A 24,264-nucleotide genomic window follows, 5' to 3' on the forward strand; every position below is an offset into this window, starting at 1 on the left:
CCTGCGGTTTGCTTTTAAAAATAACATGAATCCATAGATTGAATAAAACCATGCCAGACATTTGTAATAGAAAATATTACATAGAAAAAATCAGTTTTAAAGATATTCAGTGCTCTGTTTTGATTCTTTAGTATAATTTTTACATGTTACTTAGTGACTTGATGATTTATAACGATTTAGCAGATACATGAAATACTTCAATTTTCATAGAAAAAGAATTTTAATTTCAAAATTATGGTATAGTTTTTGCCTGATAGGAAACCAACTTACATTTTTCAGGAAATTTCACAATATGCTTTCATTATGAAAGCATACTATTCTTCAGTAAAGTCACCCAAAAGGATGTTCTCCTTCATGTGATTATTAATAACTAAGAATGATTCATGAAATACACTGACAATTACTGATAGTCTGATAATCGCTAAAAAGCTGTTCTAAAGTCATAAGCCGGTATTCTTGCAGAGCACATAACAGGTGTTCCCACTCCCTGTGTCCTTTGTATACACATTCATTCTGTATTCAAATCACAGAAGCAAGAGACAGGATAGGGTCTGTTACCTCACTGCTAATTTCCCTAGCAAATAAACCACCAGCTGCTGGTCCATGAACCAAGTTGCCACCAGGAACAGGGCACTGTATGCATGGGACAGGATGCTTTCATGGAGTCCTTCAGCAGCACGGTTGGGATCTTTCAGTGCAAAATATACCTCCTTCTCTTAGGTAAGGCACTGCATGAATTGTGTTTCAGCTGTTGTTTGGGTTTTCTTTAATTGTGGGCATAAGGTAAATATTTGCTTTAAGCTGCAGATTCACTAGATAATTGAAAAACAGCTCAGAACCTTTTAAACAATAACACACTTTGTTCCAGAAAAGAAGCAGAACATTTTAGGAGAAATGAGGCTCAATAAGTAGATGATTGTAGTTTTCTTAGAACAACATTTATTGTCAACAGCATTCATTAAAGACCTAAAAACGGAATGAATTTCTTCTTTTTACAGTTTACATATAGGTTTAATAGTCTTTAATGCATTCTATTTTGGCAAGTATTCACATAGGCCATAAATTTGTGACTGATTTTAGTGCAACTTGAAACAGTTTATGAAAATGATTTTAATTAAAGATATTGTAGTAAACTGTCAGCTCTACTTCATTTTGAGTTACCTATCACAAAATGTGTTAAGTATAATTTCTCCAAATACCTTTAGCCTTTCTCTTTGCCCAATGCCTAGTCCTATTTTTTTTTCTTGACTTTACTGTTTTCCCCTCATTCTCCTCTTTAGTCTTAGAGTTTGAGTCTTCCTTCAACATTCCTACTATTTTATGTCAATTTTTTTCACTAGGTGTTCTGTTTTTCATTCTTCCTACTTATCAGGTTTAAAAGTCAAGTTCATTTCTTGTTTTATCTATAGTCAATAGATAGGGACTTAAAAAAGACTTTATTCTTTAAATTATAAGAACAGATTAGCTAAATAATTTAAGTGTTAGCCTTTTTCAGTAGTTTCAAGCCTTGCTTTCACTGGTATCTTTTGTTATAGTTTTCACTATAAATGTGATTATTATTCAAATTTATACCTAATGTTGTATATATCCCACATATTTGAAATGTTCAGTTGTAAATTTTTCTAAGAAGTGTTTGAATTTCCCATAGTTGTGATTGTTCCAGTGTTTATGTTGTCAAACTCAAGCCTATGTAGTTTTTAGTTTTTGAAATTCTTAGAAAAAATAAACAATTACCATAACAGACTTCTTGCCTTTGTGCATTTTTCTGGGTTCTGAAAGTATCCTACGTGTCAGTGCCCCCACTTATTTTTAACTGTATAACAATAGGAATGCTGCCATTTCCTTAAGTGATATTTTTGTAATTGGCTTTAAGAGGAACTTATAGACAATTTATTTGAAGATTTTGACTAAAATAAAATTAAAATGTACTTTAGAGAAATAGCATGTTCATAAGTAGTTAAAGCGGTTATCCCTTAAGTTATTCATATGTAAATTCACTTTTCTCCATTGATAGTGTGTTGTAAAGACCATATGTAATGTGGAAATCTTTTTGCTTTTAGAATATTGGATATCTGATTGTTTTTTCTTTTTTTTTTAAGTTTATTTATTGATTTTGAGAGACAGAGAGTGCGTGAGGGGAGTAGGACGGGAGAGAGAGAGAATCCCAAGCAGTCTCCACACTGTCAGCATAGAGCCTGATGTGGGACTCACCAATAGTGAGTTGATGACCTGAGCCAAAATCAAGAGCCAAACACTTAACTGGCTGAGCCACCCAGGTGCCCCCCTGATTGTTTTTTCTTTTTGAAAAAAATCTTAAAAATCTGAAGCCCAAGGGGTGCCTGGGTGGCTCAGTCAGTTAAGCTTCCAACTTTGCCTCAGGTCATGATCCTGTGGTTCGTGGGTTCAAGACTCACTTCGGGCTCTGTGCTGACAGCTCAGAGCCTGGAGCCTGATTCAGATTTATCTCCCTCTGTCTCTATCCCTCCCCTGTTCATGCTCTGTCTCTCTCTGTCTCTCAAAAATAAATAAATATTTAAAAAAAATTTTTTTTAATTTGAAGCCGAAAATGTAGTTTGTAAAGTCTACTCAAAGTACAACTCCATAATTTCTATTTTCTCTAAAGATACAGGAGTTTATTTTCAGTCAACAATAGTTGTGTTATGCTTGCTAATATTATACATGATAAAGGGGAAGTAAATGCCAACTATTTTGAGGTACAGCTAGAGGTCACTTTTTGAAGTCTGATGTTTATATCCAATACAGTGCAACTAGTCTATGGAATATTTGTTGCTGGAATATAGATAAGTTTCACAATATGACTTCAAGTGTTCCTTACCACTGGATCAGTCTTTTATAGTGCTGTTGTTATACAGCTTAAGGGAGTCTCTAAAAGTGAAATTATTGCTATAATATTGTACCTCAGATTATTAATGTTTCTCCAAGTTAGTATAATGCCTTATATGCAAAAAGTCTAAGAGTTTTCCTTTTTTATATTTAGGAAGTAGGTGTTAGTGACTCTAATAATAAAATTTAATTTTTATTTAAGTCCAATTATTTGGAATATCAAAGGAAATTAAAATTTCATCAATTTTTTTACATTTATTTTCTTAAAGTTTATTTGTTCATACAGAGGTTAACTTTCTAAAATCAGTAGTTTTAATTCTTTAGGTTTTCTCATAAAACTAGAAAAGAGAGCTTGAGAAATTTTCAAAATGAAGCTAATTTTTTTAAGTTAATAAACTACTGTTTTGACAGCACAGATTCACCACATCTGTGTATGACACACAGCAATGGCAAAAAGTGTGTGTTCTGAAAGTGTAGAGGAATTATCCAATTATCTGTTTATTCACTAAAGTTTACTACATGTAAGGATTACATCATATCAATAGGTTCTTTCCTGCAAAATGAAAAGATTTTAGTAGCTGAGATAAGTTACTGTATGAAGTGAAATACATTCTTTGCTGATAGTCTTATAATGTGCTACCTATAATTTATCTGATAAAAATGGTGTAGACGGTCTAAGGAAAAAGCTATTATAATAGCTGTGCTATCTCTCACTGTCATATGTATATTTGAAACATCACACATATTTGAAAAAAATTTAAATGATATGATTTCATATCATTTGATATTATAAACATTGAATACATTCAGTGGTATTGGTAGCAATATATTATTTAAGGCATTATTACATGACACAGTTTTCCAAATAGCTCAAAAAACTAGTTAACCCTCCTTAAACAATTATTATAAATGCTGTATAAAATGTTATTTTCTTCTAAAGTAGTTTTATTATTCCTGGGCTGCAACATTTGTATTGTATTTAATCTTTTATTAAATAATATTTGCTTTCCACAACTCCAGTTATAGACTCTCCAATCAGTCTTTTTTGTACTTACTATTCAACATTCTGATTCAAGATACAAAAGTCACCAACATTTCTATTCCAGTCATGCTAGCACTCCATATTTGTAAAGTGCCTCCCAAGCGTTTTCAGACGATTACAATCTCAGTTACTCTTTAAACTACAACTACAACTACAACTACCAAAAAAAAAAAAAAAAAAGGTAGATGAAAAACTGTTCTTCCCTTTTCCAAAATACAAAAGGAAAAAAAAAAAAAAACCTACACAAGGACTGCTGACTTCCCCAAACAAGAACGCCATCTAAACCTAGAGCTCACTGTCAAAGGCAATTCCTGAGTTGTAAGTCAGCAGCCACACAGCTTTTTCCAGGGCATTCTCAAGACAATGATGTGGATTCCCACCATCCCCCATGGTTCCTTGGCAAAAAAACACAGAGTTTCTGCCTTATTAAAAGATATCCAGGGTTTGTGACTTAATAAGCAGACTAAAACCTGAGACTCAATACTTCAAATTTCTTTGGGCCCTTTCAATTAAATATGGGCCCTTCACCTTCAAGTGTAAGGTAGTCAAATACAAAGTGTCAAATACAAAAAATTTTTATTTCTTGCTTACCGGGAATGTGTCCAGAGCTTCTTATCCCCACTTTCAATGAAAAGCATGTAGATGCATGTTGTTTGTGCAGATAACACAGATGCTAAGAAGAATCTTTTCCTTTACTGGTCCCTCATCCAAATGCCCAATGTCTTTCTGAATCTGTGACTTGAAGAACCTCACTCTCTTCTGTTGACCCCTGCTTCACATACCACAATCATTATGAGGTTTAAGTCTTAGACTCACTTTCTCTTCTTTTTTTCTCTCTCTTATGATTTCCTTGCAGAAACCACCACTCCTTTTCTGCAATCCACTTTATTTCCTCTTTAGAATTCCTAGCACCAGTTCCTTCTTTTTCTAATGATTCAGATGAGGAACAACTACAAATTAAACATTCTTGCACTTGCCAGAAAAGAAAACAGAAGCAAATCCTATACCTTTGTAACTCCTTTGTTACAAACCAAATCACTAAAATGAATGTGCAGGCACAGCCCTTTCTCGGGAGGAAAAAAAAAAAAAATTACAAAGTCCATCACAAATACAGAAACTAAGGAGACTATAGGACACACAATTCTTTTGCCCAGATAGTCACCTAAGTCTCAGTCCATACAGTCAGTTTCTGGTGAGCACCTAGGAGTTCCTTCTCCCCCTAACATTCTGTAATCTTCCTCTTTATGTTTTCTGCTGAGTTCTCTAACTTTCCTGCTGGACCCCGGTCTCACTCTCTACCAACAGCTAGCCAAAGACCAAAATGATGGAAACCTTTGCACTCACCTCTATCCTGGGAAGCAAAGGGAGAGGTTTACTGTTGGTAAAATTTGATTCCTTATAGTAACAGGCCTACCTCTTTCCATTTCTCCAAAGAAATCATTGCACAAACAGACCTTTCTACCTTTCCCTTCCTAATACTGGTGGCCTTTTTATAACACAACTTAGAGAAAGCTTAAAGGTCGTCTCTCAAGTAGGGGGTGAAAAAGGAAAGCAAGAAAAGAAAAGAACTATTTTTATACGAGAAAATTGAAATTGTAAGATCTGTTTGTGCCCAAATTTTTATCTTTCCTCACCTAGGATTTTATTCCACCTTTACTCATCTATATTTGGCTTCATCGAGTTTTCTCTTTGTAGTGGATCATTCCAGTAGCTACAGACATAGTGTTCAGCACCCATTCAAAGAAACAGAAGAAGGAACAGAACACTTTTCTGCTCCCCTTCACAGCAAAACTCCCCAGAAATATTGTCTATACTCACTGTCTGCAGTTTCCATTCTTTTTTCCCCTCACTGTTCAAAATATTTCACATTTCAATTCCACCCATTCTCTCCCCCACTATTTCAAATGTTCATATGATGTTGGTAGTATACTACTCCCTTTTAAAAAGAGGATGTTGAAAAGAAAGAAAGGGTGTGCCTGGATGGCTCAGTGGGTCAAGCGTCCGACTTCAGCTTGGGTCATGATCTCATGGTTCACAAGATCAGGTCCTGCCTTGGGCTCTGTGCTGACAGCTCAGAGCCTGGAGCCTGCTTTGTATTCTGTACCATCCTCTCTCTCTGCCCCTCCCCTGCTCGCTCTCTCTCTCTCTTTTTCTCTCTCTCTCCCTCAAAAATAAACATTTAAGAAAAAATGAGGATGTTGTGGGGTGCCTGGGTGGCTCAGTCAGTTAAGTGTCTGACTTTTGATTTTGGCTCAGGTCTTAATCCCAGGGTACTGGGATCAAGCCCTTCCTTGGGCTCTCTGCTGAGCATGAAGCCTACTTGAGATTCTCTCTCTCTCCCTCTGCCCCTCTCCCCTGTTCTCTCTCTCTCTCTCTCTCTCTCTCTCTCAAATAAAAAAATATATTTAAAAAATAAAATGAGGATGTTGAAGCAAAGAGCTTTTAATTAGGATTCTGGCAACATGGTAGTCTGAACTAAGGAGTCTCTTCTCAATTGCAAACACACAGAAGTGCTACATAACATTTAAAAATGTATATCATGGGGTGCCTGGGTGGCTCAGTCGGTTGGGCGTCCGACTTCGGCTCAGGTCATGATCTCGCAGTCCGTTGAGTTCGGGCCCTGCGTCAGGCTCTGTGCTGACAGCTCGGAGCCTGGAGCCTGTTTCAGATTCTGTGTCTCCCTCTCTCTCTGACCTTCCCCCATTCATGCTCTGTCTCTCTCTGTCTCAAAAATGAATAAACGTTAAAAAAAAAAATTAAAAATGTATATCATGGCTCAAGGTAAAGGTGTGGAAATTTCCAGGTGCCAGAAAATAGGAAGAAACCTGCAGATGTAGCAGTGAGTGCATGGGCCCAAACAACTCAGGCAGGCAGGATGCTGGGAGCCAGGGCCTCGCATTAGCAGAACTCCATCCCCCCAAGTCCTCCAGGCCCTCATTCTCTCTTAAACCCACATTAATCAAGCTTTCATTGCCAGTATATCCTTTCAGTATTGCCTCTTGTATGTCAAATGGGCTTCTAAAATGAACATATCCAAAACTGACTCCCAATTTGCGCCCCCCCACCAAAAGTCTATTCTCCTCAGTCTTCCCCATGGTTAATTTATTAGTTGCCCATTAACAAATGACATCCATTCTTCCAGTTGATCATATCAACAACCTTGGACTCATTCTTGACTCTTCTTTGTTTCTTGTATTTCACCCCAATGTGCCATCAAATCCTGTTAGCATCACCAGCCTTTCTCACAATACCTTTTACTACCATACTAGTCTACAGTACAAATATCTCTTGCCTACTTTATTGCAGTCACCTCCTAAGTGGTCTCCCTGCTCCTGCTCTTGCCCCTATCTCAGTCTTTTCTCACAGCTGCTAGAGTATATCTAGAAGAAGGAGAAGGAGGAGAAGGAGAAGGAGGAAGAGGGAGGAACAGGAAGAGGAGAAGGAGGAAGTCAAGAAGAAGGAGAAATATCATATCCCTGTCTGCTCACAAAACTCCAGTTTAATCTCCATCTCACTCGGAAAAAGTGCCAAAGTGCTTGCTGTGACCATGAGACACCGCCTGATCTGGCCCCAACCACCTTGCTGACCTCATGTCCTACCACACTCCTCCTCCACTCTGTTCCCTCTGCTCCTGCCTCTTGCTGTTCCTCAAACACACACCAGGTTCCTGTTTCTGGGCAAGAATTATTGATCATAACTGGTAATGGCTTCATGCCACTCTTCTTGGGATATTTCCATGTGACAAGGCTTTGGCTAAAGGCTAAAACTTCCAATAATAGACTAGAACCCATTTCAGAAGACTTTGGAGGGAGATTCTGAGGAGGAAGTAGCCCCTCAATGTTTCTTGAATCACATAGTTTCATTATGATATAATATGAATCAAACACAGTTTCATAATTCTAGAGGTGTCATTGGACTTTATAACTAATAATCTTTCCCAGTTCTCCTTTTCTCAAAGATAATAACTTATGCTTTTCCTTCAATCAACTCAATCAACACTCAATCACTCAATCAACATAGTCTTTGGGTGGGGTTTTTAAAATTGCAGAAGGTTTGAGAGACAAATATTTGCCTCTCCAGGTAACAGGTATTAGAATGGTCAGTACCTAGAAGCCTCTCTCCTTTGTAAGCATTATCACCTAATCAGGTTTTCTCTGTATTGCCCCTTAGATTGTGAAATGTGGCTCAGGATCATTACAACTTTCCTTTCCTTCACAGCAGGCGCTTGCTTGGGGCTGAAAGTGACAGTGCCATCACGCACCGTTCATGGCATCAGGGGTCAGGCCCTCTACCTCCCCGTGCACTATGGATTCCACACTCCGGCATCAGACATCCAGATCATATGGCTGTTTGAGAGACCCCACACAATGCCCAAATATTTACTGGGCTCTGTGAATGAGTCTGTGGTTCCCGACTTGGAATACCAACACAAGTTCACCATGATGCCACCCAATGCATCTCTACTTATCAACCCACTGCAATTCACTGATGAAGGCAATTACATCGTGAAGGTCAACATTCAGGGAAATGGAACTCTCTCAGCCAGTCAGAAGATACAAGTCACCGTTGATGGTGAGTCCACTATCAGTGATGTGGGCAGCTGGGTAGCATGGCAGTTAGTAACAGCTCAGGAGATTAGACCATGTGGGCTTTAGGTCCTGGCTCTGCAACTTTGGGCAATTAATTAACCCCCAAGGCCTCAGTGTTTCAGGTACAAATTACATTATCTATCTCATGAGGCACATGTAAAGTATACGCATGTGAAATATATACACAGTGCCCAACTAAAGGTAATCAAGCAATGAGTAGAACTTATTATTTGTTTGCCTGGAAACTATCAAGGATAAAGTCACTGATATAATAATATGGAGGAAATTTTATTTTCTCAGTGTCAGAACACGCTCTAGGAAGAGCCCTCTTTGTCACATGAACATTCTATTTTGGCACACAGTTTGCGGGAGGATGAGACTTGCTCAAGGACCATACTTAAGGAACAATAGAAACTGCTGGAAATAATCCTCTGAGGGAATGTAGAATCAGCTAAATTTCACACATTTATTTTCCTTAATGAGGTATATAAGTAGTGTACCCCAAATATACAGTGTCCAAATCACAGCTTCTGATGTCTCCCCTTAAACCTGATTATTTAACAGGTTAGTATTTAAAATGCCCTCCATTTTAGTAAGTACTAACTCCATTCTATCAGTTGCTCAGGACAAAACTTTGCATCACCATTGACCCCCTCTTTCTCTCGTATCCCACATCTAGGCAAGAAGTTAATAACTCTGTAGGCTTTACCTTCAAAATGTAAAGTTCAGTTACTTCTTATCACCCCCTCTCCCACCCCTTTCAACCGCACCACCAGCTCTGACCTGGACTATCCCTAATAGCCTGCTACCTGGTCTCTCTGCCTACACTCCAGCCTCCTGACACTTAAAATCCTCCCATGGTTTTCTGTCTCAATTAGAATAAGAGCCAAAGTACTAACAACATCCTACAGGGCCCAAATGACTACCCACCCCCCGCCCCCGCAGCATACCCAACATCTCTGATTCCATTTCCTACCTCCCTTCCCCCTCACTCACTCTGTTCTGACCACACTGGCCTCAGAGCTCTTCCTATCACAGGACAAACATTTTGTAGAGCAACTATGCCTACAGAGCAACTATGAAAAGAGAAAAGGGAGACAATGTTCATGAAATTCTCCAGAGTAGTATCCTATCTCTCCCTAAAACTTAATGGAATATCCATTACTTTTTAATATATAGTAAATTGGATCTGTTTAGGGAAATGCAACTAAAAAAATCATATCAGGGGTTTAGGGTCTATCTATGTAAAAAAAATCTTCCCAGGAAACTTCCACATCTGAGTCACACTCTTTAAGGCAGGTTTTATGATCACAGTCTATTCTGATTGGTTCTCCCCATATAAGACCTTGACATTACTTATTTGACTTATGCCATACCACATCTATTTCCACACAGAGAGATAAGCTTTTCCTAAGTAAAACATAAGCTTTTCCTAAGTAATAGATATACACAACTCATTTTTCTCATACTCATAATAATGTAAAGAAAAGCTATTCCATCCACATCCTTTGTTCTTACCAGGAACTATAAAAGATTAAACTGGGGGCACCTGGGTGGCTCACTTGGTTGAGCATCTGACCCTTGATTTCAGTGCAAGTCATGATCCCAGGGTCATAGGATTGAGCCCCAAATTGGGCTGTGCACTGGGTATGGAACCTGCTTAGGATTCTCTGCCTCTTTCCCTCTGCCCCTCTCCCTTGCTCACTTGCTCTCTAAAATAAAAGCAAAAATAATAAAAAGTTTAAATTGAATGGACAAATTCAGTTGTCCTCATCTTAAGAAAGGCTAGAGGCTTCAGAGCTACTCGGGTCCCCTGCAAACTGTTTCAACCACCTTTCTCCTTATTTTTCATTTTCTCCTATATTCTCTAGGCTGAAGGATTGGGTCTGTCTGTTTTCTACTGTACATTTCTCCGTATAGAAAAATGTGAGCATGAGTCAAGAGAAATTTACCTGCAGAGATGCATCAACCCCAATTTAAAGCTTGATAGCAAATTGAAATCTAAACATTAGAGTCAATCATTTCTCACTTATATACCATCTCATTCTCTCTGTGTCCTGTGATGATGCATGGAAGATTATGAAATGCATATCTCTCCAAAATTCAGAAGAGAAACACAACCAGATATGCAGCTCTCTTCATTTTGTCACTGACTGCTGTGTAACTGGGCAAGTCACTGTCCTTTATCAAACAGAACCAACAACCTCAAAGATTAGTGAAATTTACTGAAAGTATTTGTGGATACTTATATAATGCCGACCTTTACCCAACAATTTTAGAGTGAAAACCAAGGGAGGAAATATTTGCTCATTCTTGGAAATGTGTTCATTTGACAAATAGTACTATGTACCAGATTCATGACATGAAACTATTTTCCTATGACTTGAAGTTCCAACAGGAATCACTATTGAATTTGTCTTTTATGTCTCTAATGGGATGTAATTGCAATAACACATTTTATCCTATTTTCAAACTGAGTCAGTGTTGAAATGTACGCTTTGGTTTTGGTAAAGTGGCTAACATAATGTTGCAATTCCACAGCAGTTAAAACGTAATTAGTTCACTCACAAAGAAAGAAAAGTAAGTGGTGAATATGTGATTCTCTAAAACTTTCCCTCAATATTCCACAAGTATAATGTATCTGAGCTTTATATTTTCAGATAGTGGATAAAGATTTAGGCTCATCTATCCCAACCAGCTGCTCTTGAGATATTAGAACAAACCAAAAAGAGGGAAATGTCTTGTTAAAATTTGCCTGTGAGAGTATATATACCTTTATGGTGTTGGAGACAGTACAATGCACAGGAAATAAGGAAGCTGGTGTTCTCTACACTAACTGCATTATCTATAAAGTAAAGGTTTTCGTGAGAAAATCCTTGAAAAGTACATTCTAGAATTTGGCTATTTCTGGTATAAATGATATTTTTGTATTTTATCACTTTGCATTTTTCCATTAGTTTTTTATTCTTCTTTATCTTCTGAACCATCCACATCTACAAAATGTAAAATTTTAGATTCATTTCCCCAGGATTTGGTATTTGAAAGATCGCACAGATTTGTATTATAACTCTGTGGTGGCAAAAATCACTTTTGTCTCTTTTGATATTGCAGATCCTGTCACAAAGCCAGTGGTACAGATTCAGCCTTCCTCTGGCGCTGTGGAGTATGTGGGGAACATGACCCTGACATGCCTTGTGGAAGAGGGCACCCGGGTGGCTTACCAGTGGCTAAAAAACAAAAGACCTGTCCGTACCAGCTCTACCACCTCCTTTTCTCTCCAAAACAACACTCTTCATATTGCTCCAGTGACCAAAGAAGACATCGGGAATTACACTTGCCTGGTGAAGAATCCTGTCAGTGAGATGGAAAGTGACATCATTATGCCTACCATATATTGTAAGTTTTTTAAAAATACGTACTCATGCGTTTTCTTCTGGGTAGTTTACACAAGGGTTGTCGTCACAGAGAATATCAATACCAGCTGTCATTTGTTTTTTAAGCTACTCTAATACAGTACTAGTTGTAATTACATTTCCTATACACTGCCTTGTCAGGAAATACAGCTCATAGCACAACCCTGTTTCTTGAAGTTCAGGTTGAGATACCGGCCATGGGCCTTTTAGGCTACATTTTCTGACTTAGTCCATTGTGTGACCTTACTTCCAGTAGCAAGTAGGAACCTCAATTTCAAAAACCCAGAACCATGCTGAAGGACTAATTTATCCAACCCAAGGACAAAGAACTGGTGATTATAAAGTGGGAGAGGGTGTGTTCTGTTGCTGACCACAGAAAGAATGTTCCCAGATTATGCATGGGTATTGTATCCCAGGTTATGGCTGTTCCCTCTGCCCATTTTCTCATCTCCGTTCTTAGAGGCTGGGTGCGGGAAGGATCATAGTCAGAAAAACCTGAATTATTCTGAAAGTAGGTATTAAGGTTCTCAGAGGATCAGTAATTACTTCAGATTTCAATTTCTCTGGTTCTTTTCTTCTGTCATTGTTGCTGTTATTGTTTAATCTCATATACAGAGTTAAGTTCATCAAACTCTTCAGTTTATGTCATATTATTATCCTAACCCAACCAAGATCCCTCTTTCTTTATTGTATTATTTTTCCCAGTCCCCTCTATTCCATGGCACCACCTCTAATATGTTTAATATGGCCTTCTAATTTCAGCTTCACACAGAGTTTCTCAACATCCACACTAGTGACATCTTGGGCTGGACAACTCTTTGTTGTGGGGGATGTCCTATGTATTATAGGATGTTTAACAGCATCCCTGGCCTCCCCCCCACCCCCTGCAATTATGATAACTAAAAATGTCGCTGGACATTGCTATATGTCCCCTGTGTGGGGAGAGGTACAAAAATCTCCCCTAGTTGAGAACCAATGACCTATCATATTGGGAAGCCTTCATATCAGTCACTATGTAGCTTAGAGCATTAGCCACAACAGTGTAACAAAAAGAGTGAGGCATGGCAAAGGAAAACTCACCCCTGTGGCAGGAGGGTGGAGGTTTCAGCTAGGTGAACCATAGGGCAGAATTAAGCATGGTAAGTGTATCTACTTAATCTTCAAGTATATCTGTATAATAATACTAGGAGAGGCCTAAAGCCTAGTGTTTAAGTAAACAGACCTAAGTGGTAAACTGATTCTGTCATTACCCATATGAACTTAAGAATTTCCTTGACCTTGGGGTGCCTGGGTGGGTCAGTCGATTGGGCATCTAACTTTGGCTCAGGTCATGATCTCATGATTCATGGGTTCAGGCCCTGCATTGGGCTCTGTGCTCACAGCTCAGAGCCTGGAGCCTGCTTTGGAATCTGTGTCTCCCTCTCTCTCTGCCCCTCACATTCTGTCTCTCTCAAAAATAAATAAATATATTTTAAAAATTAAAAAAAAAAAATTCCTTGACCTTTCTGAGATAGTTAAAACCGCCTCACCATATGGCTGTGGTTCAATTAGGTACTGTCTGAAAAATAGCCAAATACTGACACAAAGCAAGCATTCAGTAAACAGAGGCTGTTTATGTTGTCAGTTCTATTTTCTTCAATAGAAAATTGATAGAGCCCTCTTGAGGAAGTGTGTTACTTTTTGGAGAAAAGCACCATATGTACCAAATGTAGGTTTTTCCAACTAAATAAAACTGAGCTCCAGCAATGGAGCAGGAAAAGCGACTGCAAGGAGAGGAGTGCAGTGGTATGATTCAGGTTTACAGTTATGTTTGCTTGAACCAGCAAAATTAAGCCGATAAAAACAGAATCATTGAATCTTAGAACTGGAAGCTATTCTATAGTTACAGCAGAAGTGAGAAAATGTGCACAATAAAGTGTATAAAATAGAATGTCGTAGATACCATAGGGAAGTATACAAAGGACCATAGTAGCTAGGAACATGAACTCAGGAGCCAGGGCCCTAGTTGCAAACCCTGGATCTACTACCTTACCCCTCTGTGCCTCAGTTTCCTCATCCAAATAGTGGTAATAATAATAGTACCTATTTCATAGAGTTACTGTGAGGATTAAATCTGTTACTACATGTAAATTGCTTAGAACAGTGACTGGCTCATAGTAAGTACGCTGTTAGCCATTACTAGCACTACAATATTATGAGGCTATAGATGAATTTCATTCAGAGAAGGAAAATATTACTTCTGGCTAGAGAGAAGGTGAAATTTGAGATGGACCTTTGGGTATGGGTGTGATTGGGGCAATGGCAACGTCTGGAAAAACCATTCAGGCGATGGGGACTACAGGAAACCAAACACAGAGCAGAGGTCAAAGGTTAGGCAAATGGTCCAGTTTAGAGTGTAGGATACAGCAAGGGGCATAGTAGGCCAGATGGTCAGATAGATATGTTTGAGTTAAATCATTGAGAGCTTTGAACACTGGGTATTATTTGATAAACAATGAGGAAAAATTATTTTTTAAACAAAGGTCCAAATATAAAAAGACTAGAGAATGGTCTATAAGCTAATACTTAGACATACATATTCTAGGCTAAATCAAAAAATGTTTGCCAAAAGAGCACATTTTCAAGTTAGATCACAAACATCATACAATTATAGAAATGGTATATATAGGAAAGAAAAAAAAGGGGAAGTAGGACATATTGACCTACAATACAGAGAGAAAAAGTCATCAGTTTTGAACTATAAAGAGTGACTACACATATCTAAGAGCAATTTGAAATATTTTTTTCTGAAAAGTATTATTCACATAGAAATAGAAAACAAACTTCATACATTGTATAATTCATTTTTGGTGTAGGGGAACCTAAGAGGATTAACTTCTAGTCCACCCTAGTCCAGAATGCATTGTCTCAAAGATTAACCATTCCCCAAATTATATTCAAAAGTGCTGAAGAAGAAGGAAATTATAGTTTTTTACCAAGAAATACCAAAATGCCACACACTCCAAGCAACTTACTTAAGATTTGTTACGGTCATTAATTATATTGTGTTTGACAATGGCATTATTTTCATGGCTGAATGTTTACAGTTTTATATAATTTTATATTCAGATAACATTGTGAAAATGTTCTGTCTGTCTTAAAGTGTAGGCTGAGAAACAGATTCACAAAGAACGTATAAACTGTGCTTATCTGCATGACGACCATTGCATTGGAGTGAAAAATTCAGATTTCGTGTCGTCTGTTTATAAGTGTAGTCATATTCTTGACTGAAGTTTTTCTGACATGAATTAACACTTCCATTCAACTACAAGTAGCACAGACCTAAGTACTGAAGTTATTTAAACACAGTGAAAAAAATATGAGCAGGCCAAGTATATGAAATCTAGGATTATGTAGATAAATCTTTACATTGTTTATTGCTTGGTCTAAATGGTTTACCTTCACATACAAGGTACAAAATTCAAAACCAGATATTAAACCATCCAGATATCATCCACTGAATATCAATCCCAAGGAACTTCCCATTATTCAGTGAGATGAGAGGCAGTAGGAAGTGAGCTTATGGTGGAACATTCCTTATTAACTGATGATCTGTTGTTTCAATCACATTAATTAATTCTATTTTTTTTATTTTTTTTAACGTTTATTTATTTTTGAGACAGAGAGAGACAGAGCATGAACAGGGGAGGGGCAGAGAGAGAGGGAGACACAGAATCTGAAACAGGCTCCAGGCTCTGAGCCGTCAGCACAGAGCCCAACGCGGGGCTCGAACTCACAGGCCGTGAGATCATGACCTGAGCCGAAGTCAGACGCTTAACTGACCGAGCCACCCAGGCGCCCCTCGAAAACCCCTAAGTGATCCCATGTCCTCATCTCCTTATCTACAGTTCTCAGTGTAAGTCTAATACCTGTCTCAAGAGGGATAGGGAGGATTAGGTGAGATTTTATGAATAAAGAAGCCAGTGAGCAGCACATAGGAAGAACTCAATGATCTTAGCTTTTTTTTTCTTCCTTTTTTATTTCTTGTTTTTTTCCCTTGTGCCAAAACTATTCTGACATAATTGGAAACATGGCAGCAAGAAGTTATGGAGAGCTTGGGTAATTTAGAAGATGCCTGCAAAGAGAAAATGGAAAGAATACCTTGAGAAGAACATTTGTCTTTCCCAACCATTACCATTGGTTAACATACGTTATTTTGTTTACATGAAAATAGTTTCTTTACATCAATTCTTTCTTATATCTATCTATCTCTTCATCTATTTGCCTACCTTTAAACTCTAGCCATGGATTTAAATGAAAAATTCCTGGGGGAAATTGCATAAACAATCACAGATACATGAAAGTATCTTTTGCATCTTTAAATACACTTTTGTTTGGCTATATCATTTACTTTAATCTGGCAAAGTAAGAATAAGATTTTTCTTTTGACATGTACAAGTTCATGCCCCAATCTCATTATTATCATAGAATATGGTGATATACCATGTGTAAAGAATAAAAATGAGGGAAAAATTATAATCCTTTCTATAAATATTAAATATTATATGCTTTAAACTCTTGAATCTTCTTTCTTATCCTGTGTTATTTTAAAGAATTAAACTATCCCCATCTGAATAAATTCAGATTTCGCAGAACATGTCTTCTATTATAGACTGAACTTCCTTCTTTACATTCTTTTAGATATAGTATATGGAAATCTCACAGAGAAATGTCAGTCATGATTAAAGACTAATGGCAGATAGTAGAAAGAAGAACATTTAGAAAATGTACATATGTATGTTCCACTCACACATTATAAAGATGAATTATGTAAATTATTTAAGAACAATTACTAGTCTTATTAAGAGGTAATTGTGAATATAGTATTATTAATTTTCTTTCTTGATTAATTTTACATTCAAATGCAAAACTCTTCACTCAGTCAACATCTCATCTTACTGACCTTCATTCATTCTTTTATTCACTCAATCACTCATAATTTGTTTGATTCAAAAATCAAACATCATGGTCTAGTTTGTGCTAAATAATTATTACTTATTACATAACATATAGAAACACAACCCAGACTCATTAATTTTTAAATTTTTCTTTCTGTTGCTATTTTAGCCCATTTTATTGTTTGTTTTTGTTTGTATTGGTTTGATTTGGGGTTACAGTAATTAAATAAAATATACAATGGAAATATTGGTCATTTATCCTTTCTGTTGATGTGGCACCCTTATTTTTGCAGTCTATATCATTTTATGAAAACTGGGAATGTGTGCCTTGGTTGATGTTCCCACTTCCCTTTCTTCACTTGGTTGCACCCTCCTCTTCCTTCACAGTATCATCTTCCCCAGAAAGGCTCATCTGCTCTTGCCTTGTCTCACCTCTTCAGAGTCGAAAAGAGATTTGCTGTACCCTGTAGCACCATCTTTCCTGGCACTCACTGCACTGGAGTCTTTCTACTCATAAGCACCCCAATCCCAAGTAGGAGCTCTGCGTTATTCATCTCAATACTCCCTGACACAGATTAAGATTAACCAACTCAATACGAGTTTCTTGAACTTGACTAAAATGGAACAGCTTTCCTCATATCCCTTTCAAATTACAGGGTTACTTGAGGATGCTGTAACAAGGCTAAATTCCCATAATAAGATAACAGCGTCTCGATTATAGTGCTTTGGCCTTTCATTTAGTTTTTTTGTTTTTTTGTGTGTTTGTTTCTGATCTTTAGAAAAGTTCCTCAATAAAAATGTCATATTGCAAAATTCTCCCATGGAGGTCTACATCATAACTTAGAATTTCAGTATGAATCTACTACTCTGTTTTCTTAAGGCACTGTTTCTATGACAGCTTCCTTCATGAAAGCAGGAGTTATTTTTTTATTTTAGCAGAAAAAGTATAACAGAATCTGTCAAGATTGGCCATGTATGTATGAGGTCATGATGTCATAACCTGGTATTGGATTTGGTGGAATATAACGTCAAGTCAGTAATTCAGACAAATACCTACTTGTAGTTCATGAAATGTCTATGCCCTCCAGCTCTGTTGTGAATAATAACCCAGTAACCACTGTATTTTGTGTGCAACATATGGCACGGCTGCAGGGAAGTACTCTAAGTGATAAAAATTAAAGGAAAAAAAAAAAGGTCATTCACTGTAAATACTTACCATCTGCTCCCCAAGCAGGGTGGCAAGCAGCATCATGATAGAAATTTAGGTACTGTTCCCGCCCAGTCATAAATTGTGAAAAAGAACAGATGATATGTGATTTTATAAGTCACTTAGTAAACAGCCATTTCTGAGGCAAAGGGTTTAATTCTACTGGGAGTTCTCTGCCACAGGCAAGAAACTAAACCATAATCCAAAGTCAAAATAGAATCATCCTTCTTTCATTTTCAATGTCAGAGGCCACACTGGTTGAATCACTCCAAATGTCTTCAATTGGATTGCCCATTCTGATGAATAATGTATTAGGCTACACCTCACAGTAAAAGACGGACAGACTAAAGTGCTCAAAAGGAAATAACATCATAGTGTAGTAAGAAAAAACATTCTAAGAGTGAAGAGTGCAGAGTTCAAGAGAAAGGAAGGAAGGAAGGAAGGAAGGAAGGAAGGAAGGAAGGAAGGAAGAAAGAAAGGCAATCTGTGTGTATGTGTGTGTGTGTGTGTGAGAGAGAGAGAGAGAGAGAGAGAGAGAGAGAGAGAGAGAGAGAAGTATAGAAGATTTAAAGATCGGGGTGCTTTGGGTGGCTCAGTCACTTAAGCGTCTGACTCTTAATCTCAGCTCAGGTTATGATCTCATGGGTTCATGAGTTTGAACCCCCAGCTCTGCACACAGACAGCATGGAACCTGCTTGGGATTCTGTCTCTGCCCCTCCCCCCCCAAAATAAATAAATAAACTTTAAAAAATTTAAAAAAAAGATTTAAAAATCATACACTGAAATATGGATATTCATTCTTTGAATGGTAAAATAACAAATAAGTTTTCTTTCCATCTTCATGATTCTCTGAATTTTAGGGTTTTATGCAATGAACATATATTTCTCGTATAATCAGATAAAATATGTTACATTTTAATAAATCATATCAGAACAAAGGAATTTAAATGGTTCAAGGTATTAGATTCCAGGAACTGGAAGAAATGTTTGTATGGGGGCTGAGAGAGTTTGAGGGATTCTGAGGCTAACTCTGAAGAGTCAGATATAGCATTTAATTAAGGCAGAGGAGAAAAGTTTATGCCAATCATGAAACCCAACAAATGAGGAAGTAGCAAAATCAAAATATACATGCATACAGGAAAGATATGCTAAGATTCCTTTCTTTATAAGCATATTTTATTTGAAACTAGAGCAATATTATTAAATTAGGTAATCAACCTTATTCACCACTTGGCTCTGACAGTGGACTTCCTTTACATATTGAGTCCACTCTACAAAATGAAAGAATTACTATTTTTTTCTTTTTAATTTTTTTATAATGTTTTTATTTATTTTTGCGACAGAGAGAGACAGAGCATAAGCAGGGGAGGGGCAGAGAGAGAGGGAGACACAGAATTGGAAGCAGGCTCCAGGCTCTGAGCTGTCAGCACAGAGCCTGATGCGGGGCTCGAACCCACAGACTGTGACATCATGACCTGAGCCGAAGTCGGACGCTTAACTGACTGAGCCACCCAGGCGCCCCAAGAATTACTATTTTTGAGAATACTCCATTATGTGGCAGGATCCTAAGGCAATTCCAATTGAGGAGTTCTCAAAAAGTTTCGAGTAACATCAGCACACTGAAAAGAATATCACTCATTTTTATGTGGATCAAATTATCAAGCAATTTGTTTTTATAGTCACATTCTATAAACTCTGAAAGCCAGTGAAAACAGAGACTTAAACTGAATGGCTGTATTTTTATGACCACACTTCTCTTCTTTATCACAGCTCACAGAAAAGCTCTCTCAGACTTTAGTTTTTGTGCACAGACCTGGGTCTCTTGCTGTTCCAACCTTAGTTGTTTCCTTCCCTTGGTTTCCTACAATATGAAGCATAACCAATACCCACCAGTTGGTGGTCTTTGCTTCTTTAATGTTCTATCAATGCTGACAATGTAAGGGGATGCTGTTGCTGCACTGAGCCTGGGAGAATAGCCACAGGAATCCTGTCTATCACACCTCAGATTGCCCCCGCAATGCCTAGAACAATATTATGCACACGGTAACATATCAATGCCTAGAACAATATTAGGCACACAGTAACATCTCAATATTGATTTTGGTCGAGTGAGTGAAAACAACTTTTCATTTCCGTTATACAACCTACATTTAGCGGAATTCAGAATAAAAGGGTTCCATTTAGCACACACTTCTGAAAGAGTGGTTTTCCCCCTGAGACTGTATCATAGCCTGAAATGACAGGGTTCTAGTACAGCTAGTACAGTTACAGGAAAGGGTATTCATTTCTCTTCACTTTAATTATTCATCTCCTGTTCCTGATTACTTCAAATTTGAAGATACTAACTTCTATGTTCACTTCCTGAAATCAGGATCATCTCATGTGTGTGTGTATATATATATATATATATATATATATATATATATATATATATATAAACCTGTAAGTTTCCTTCAGATGTCTGTGTCTTTAGGAAGCAAGAATGTGTAAAGTGCATGTTCCCTAGCTAAATATAATTTATTGTTTTGCATCTTCAGTTCCTGTTTTATCTTAGGAAATGTGTTTCTCCAATGATAGATTGGTCAGAAAATGCTGACATAATAGAGAACCACTCTGGGAATCCGCAAATTTGAGGTTGGCTTGTCAGTATCCAAAATAGCTTTAGCATATCATTAATCACTCAAAGGTATTTCAAAGGTAGAAAGAACTTTGTCAACCATTCATCCAGTCAGTGTTTCATAGTAAAGGTGAAAAAAGTGAGATCTATAAGTTTAAATGACTTCTGAAGAACACGTAACTAACAATTGACAAAATCAGGATTAAATGTAGTGATAACTGATAATGACTACTGTATAATCATTACATCATATTATTCCATACAATGAGAGATGAATAGTCAGTACATTTTTTTAAAAAAATCAGAACCTTGGGGCACCTGGCTGACTCTTCGGTTGAGCGACTGACTCTTGGTTTCGGTGCAGGTCACTATTGGTGAGATTGAGCCCAGCATCAGGCTCTGTACTGGCAGCATGGAGCCTGCTTGGGATTCTATCTCCCTCTACCTCTGCTTCTCCCCTGCTTGCACTTTCTCTCTCTCTATCTAAATAAATAAATATTGAAAAAAAAGTCAGAACTCTGAGACTAGGTTATTACTGAGCAAACCACCATAGCCTTTTCTAGTTTACCAATTCCTTGAGTGTAAGAACTGTGTCTTACACATTTTTTTCTCTCATATATTAAATATACCATCTAACAATATCTCTCAAACAGGACTTTTTGATTTATTACTTGATTAAATGGGTACAGAATTAATATGTAATTAGATAATTACTTATTATAGAACTAATAATATAGTTATACAATAAGAAATTGTTCTGTTACAGAAAATTATGCCACATACATTTTTGGGGAGGTAATGTGAATGATCAAATACATATATTATAGAATCCTAGCTCTGCTATATAATAGCTATGTGACCATGGGAAAATTAATTTTTTAAATGTTTCTTCCTTCATCTTATAATGGGAATAACATCTACCTCATGTGGTCGCTTTAAAGATTAAATGTGGTAGTCTGTGTAAGTACTTAAAGTGCCTTTATATGGAAAGTAGCCAATAAATATTGGTTATGACCAGCTGAAAAATGAACATAATCATACCTAAACCTTGGAAGTTTTTAGAATAGAAGCCAGGATTTAGACTGAACAAGAAAAACTTATCTAGCTGGGAAAATTTTTAAATCTGTCTTTATTTTTGAAAGAAAGCAATGGGAAATGTGTCTTTATCTGCAGCCATTCTGGTGCCATAGAAATAGCAAAATGCTACAAGAATATTGCAGTAAGGACAAACACCATGGGATATCCATGACTAAATATTTGTCAATGATGCTCAATGAATATTTGTTAATAATAATGAAGAGATTATTTTTCCAAATAGAATTCTAAGCTTAGTTTGCAGGGAGGAATATTTAAAATTCTTTAACTGCTAATGGGACACTTCTGTATCTATTTGCACAAATTTGTGCTCCATGTGAAACTATGTATTTTATAAATATTTGCATGGCTTACCCTAGAACTGAGAATAAAAACAGATAATACTCAAAATATGGCTGTCAATGAGAAAATAATGGCCATAATCTATTTTTTAAAGTGCTTTCAAGTGCAACTCTGTTTTAAGAAAGATGGAACTTGTCTAACATGATTGCAGACGTATCAATACTTTACTCAAAACTTAGCATGACAGTTATGATGGCAGTGTCTCTGAAATTACACACTAAGTTTCAAGCCTTTCACTATATCAGATAAGTTCAATCACACCTCAAATAATTTCCATTGCTGTGGATATCAGAATAACACATTTTTAGGTCCTCATGATTTATTGGGAATCTAAATGAGGATCTATCTGCCAAGTTGAACATGAAGACTTTCATAGAAAGTAAAATGCTAAGCTCTCCAAAATTCTATCACTATATTGTGATTATTTATGCCACCCCTTTATTTCCTTTTTCAATTAATGCAGATGGACCTTATGGACTTCAAGTTAATTCTGACAAAGGGCTAAAAGTAGGGGAAGTGTTTACTGTTGACACTGGAGAAGCCATCTTGTTTTACTGTTCTGCTGATTCTTACCCCCCCAACACCTACTCCTGGATCCGGAGGACTGACAATACAACATATGTCATCAAGCATGGACCTCGCTTGGAAGTTACATCTGAGAAAGTAGCCCAAAAGCCAACTGATTATGTGTGCTGTGCTTACAACAATGTAACTGGACGGCGAGATGAAGCTCATTTCACAGTCATCATCACTTCTGTAGGTAAGTGTGACATAAAAGGCAAGGATCCCAAGGAAACACAAATGCATGCTGGCCTTCTAATAGTCCAATTTTATACCTGTGTGGAAGAGAAAGCCATTGTGGATTGTTGATAAACGCTAAGAAACTCTCTTTCCTGAGTAAACTAATCCATGGCTTCTATGAGTCAAAGAAAGAAAACCCAAAACATAATGGAGGGGGAATTCAATTGTTAACTCTCAAGGACTATGAAGAAAAAGGGAATTCAATAAATGACTCTAAATATGCATTTATGCTCTTGATTTTACAAACAGGAACATAAGAGAAGCAGTTTCCTCATTTAAACTGGGTTTATATCTGCTATTGCATTAGCTCAGGTGAATAAATCTCAGTGAGTTGGAAATCTGGTTTTCCTACTATCTAATTTGACTCCTCTTCTCATTGTCTTTCATGGGCCTCCCTTCCTCTTTTATCACTTAAACACCTGCAATCTGTGGAAGTTCTCAACAAGGGTCTCAACACCTTGGAAACTACAAATTTTGTAGGTCTGTGAAATTTGACATTCTTTAGAAATTAATTCTAAATTCTTCAGAAAAATCTGATTTTTCAGAAAGCTTATTGATCCACAAAAAGTTAAATATCACTGCCCAAAAATGTATGCTTGTCAAATTCCCATCCTTTTAAGCCTTCTCTTCTCTGTAATATAATTTTATTTTCCTATATGATTTCCTTCACTCCCATGGTTTCATATAACACTGGTACATCCAAAATCTATATCTTTAAAGCTCTAAAACTGTATACTCAGTTACCTTCTGATTATCTCCAATTTGAAATACCAGAGGCAGTGTATAAGTCCAACATACCAAAACTGAACCATCTTCTTTCCCCCAAATAACTATTATTTCTGTATTCCCTGTTTAAGTGAATGGCCCTGTTGTCTACCAACCTAAACCAGAAAGCTAAATGCCACTCCAGACCCCTTTCTCTTGCTTATTGCTGTGCCCAGCATCCCATCACCACGTTTGTCCATTCTCCTTCCTTCCTACCTCTTAAACCCATTTTATTCTCTCCTTATTCCTTCTCCTTCTTTCCTGAATTTCTTCTCCTCTCCCTCTCCTTTTCCCTCTCCCTTTCCTCCTCCTCATCCCCCTCTTCCATCTTGTCCTCATCCCCCACCTTTTTCTCCTTTTGTTTCTTCCTCTACTACTTCTACTGCTACTATCAAGTCCTTTCTGGACTCAGCTTTTCACATAAAGACAAGTCAGTATCCACCTGGGGAACACCTGACAGCAGGCTTGGGCAGGGATGGGTGGCTGGGGTGCCTATTAAGTGGTGTAGGAACAAGTGAGCAAAAGGTAACACCAAACAATACTTTCTCAACTGATATCTTCTCTTTCTCTGTCTTTACAGCCCTTGTGTCTAGATTAGGGCCCATGATATAG

At 37.3% G+C, this 24,264-nt stretch overlaps 1 protein-coding gene across 5 annotated transcripts in view; it reads left to right on the plus strand.

The window, feature by feature from the left end:
- The first annotated feature begins 324 nt into the window (after positions 1-324).
- HEPACAM2 (HEPACAM family member 2) overlaps positions 325-24,264 on the plus strand; it is a 43,010-nt gene continuing 19,070 nt past the window's right edge. For 2 of the 5 annotated variants that reach the window (XM_040472677.1, XM_040472678.1), the window contains exons 1-4: positions 325-720; positions 8,108-8,458; positions 11,587-11,871; positions 22,550-22,846. In XM_040472677.1, the coding sequence (XP_040328611.1) occupies positions 642-720; positions 8,108-8,458; positions 11,587-11,871; positions 22,550-22,846 (1,012 nt within the window). In that variant the 5' untranslated portion in view covers positions 325-641. Of the gene's footprint in view, positions 721-8,104; positions 8,459-11,586; positions 11,872-22,549; positions 22,847-24,264 lie in introns of all 5 variants that reach the window. The other 3 variants (XM_040472673.1, XM_040472676.1, XM_040472675.1) reach the window with 2 other exon arrangements.

This window comes from Herpailurus yagouaroundi, unplaced genomic scaffold, assembly GCF_014898765.1.
Source record: "Herpailurus yagouaroundi ecotype Mexico unplaced genomic scaffold, PumYag 100, whole genome shotgun sequence".
Classification (NCBI taxonomy): Eukaryota; Metazoa; Chordata; class Mammalia; order Carnivora; family Felidae; genus Herpailurus; species Herpailurus yagouaroundi.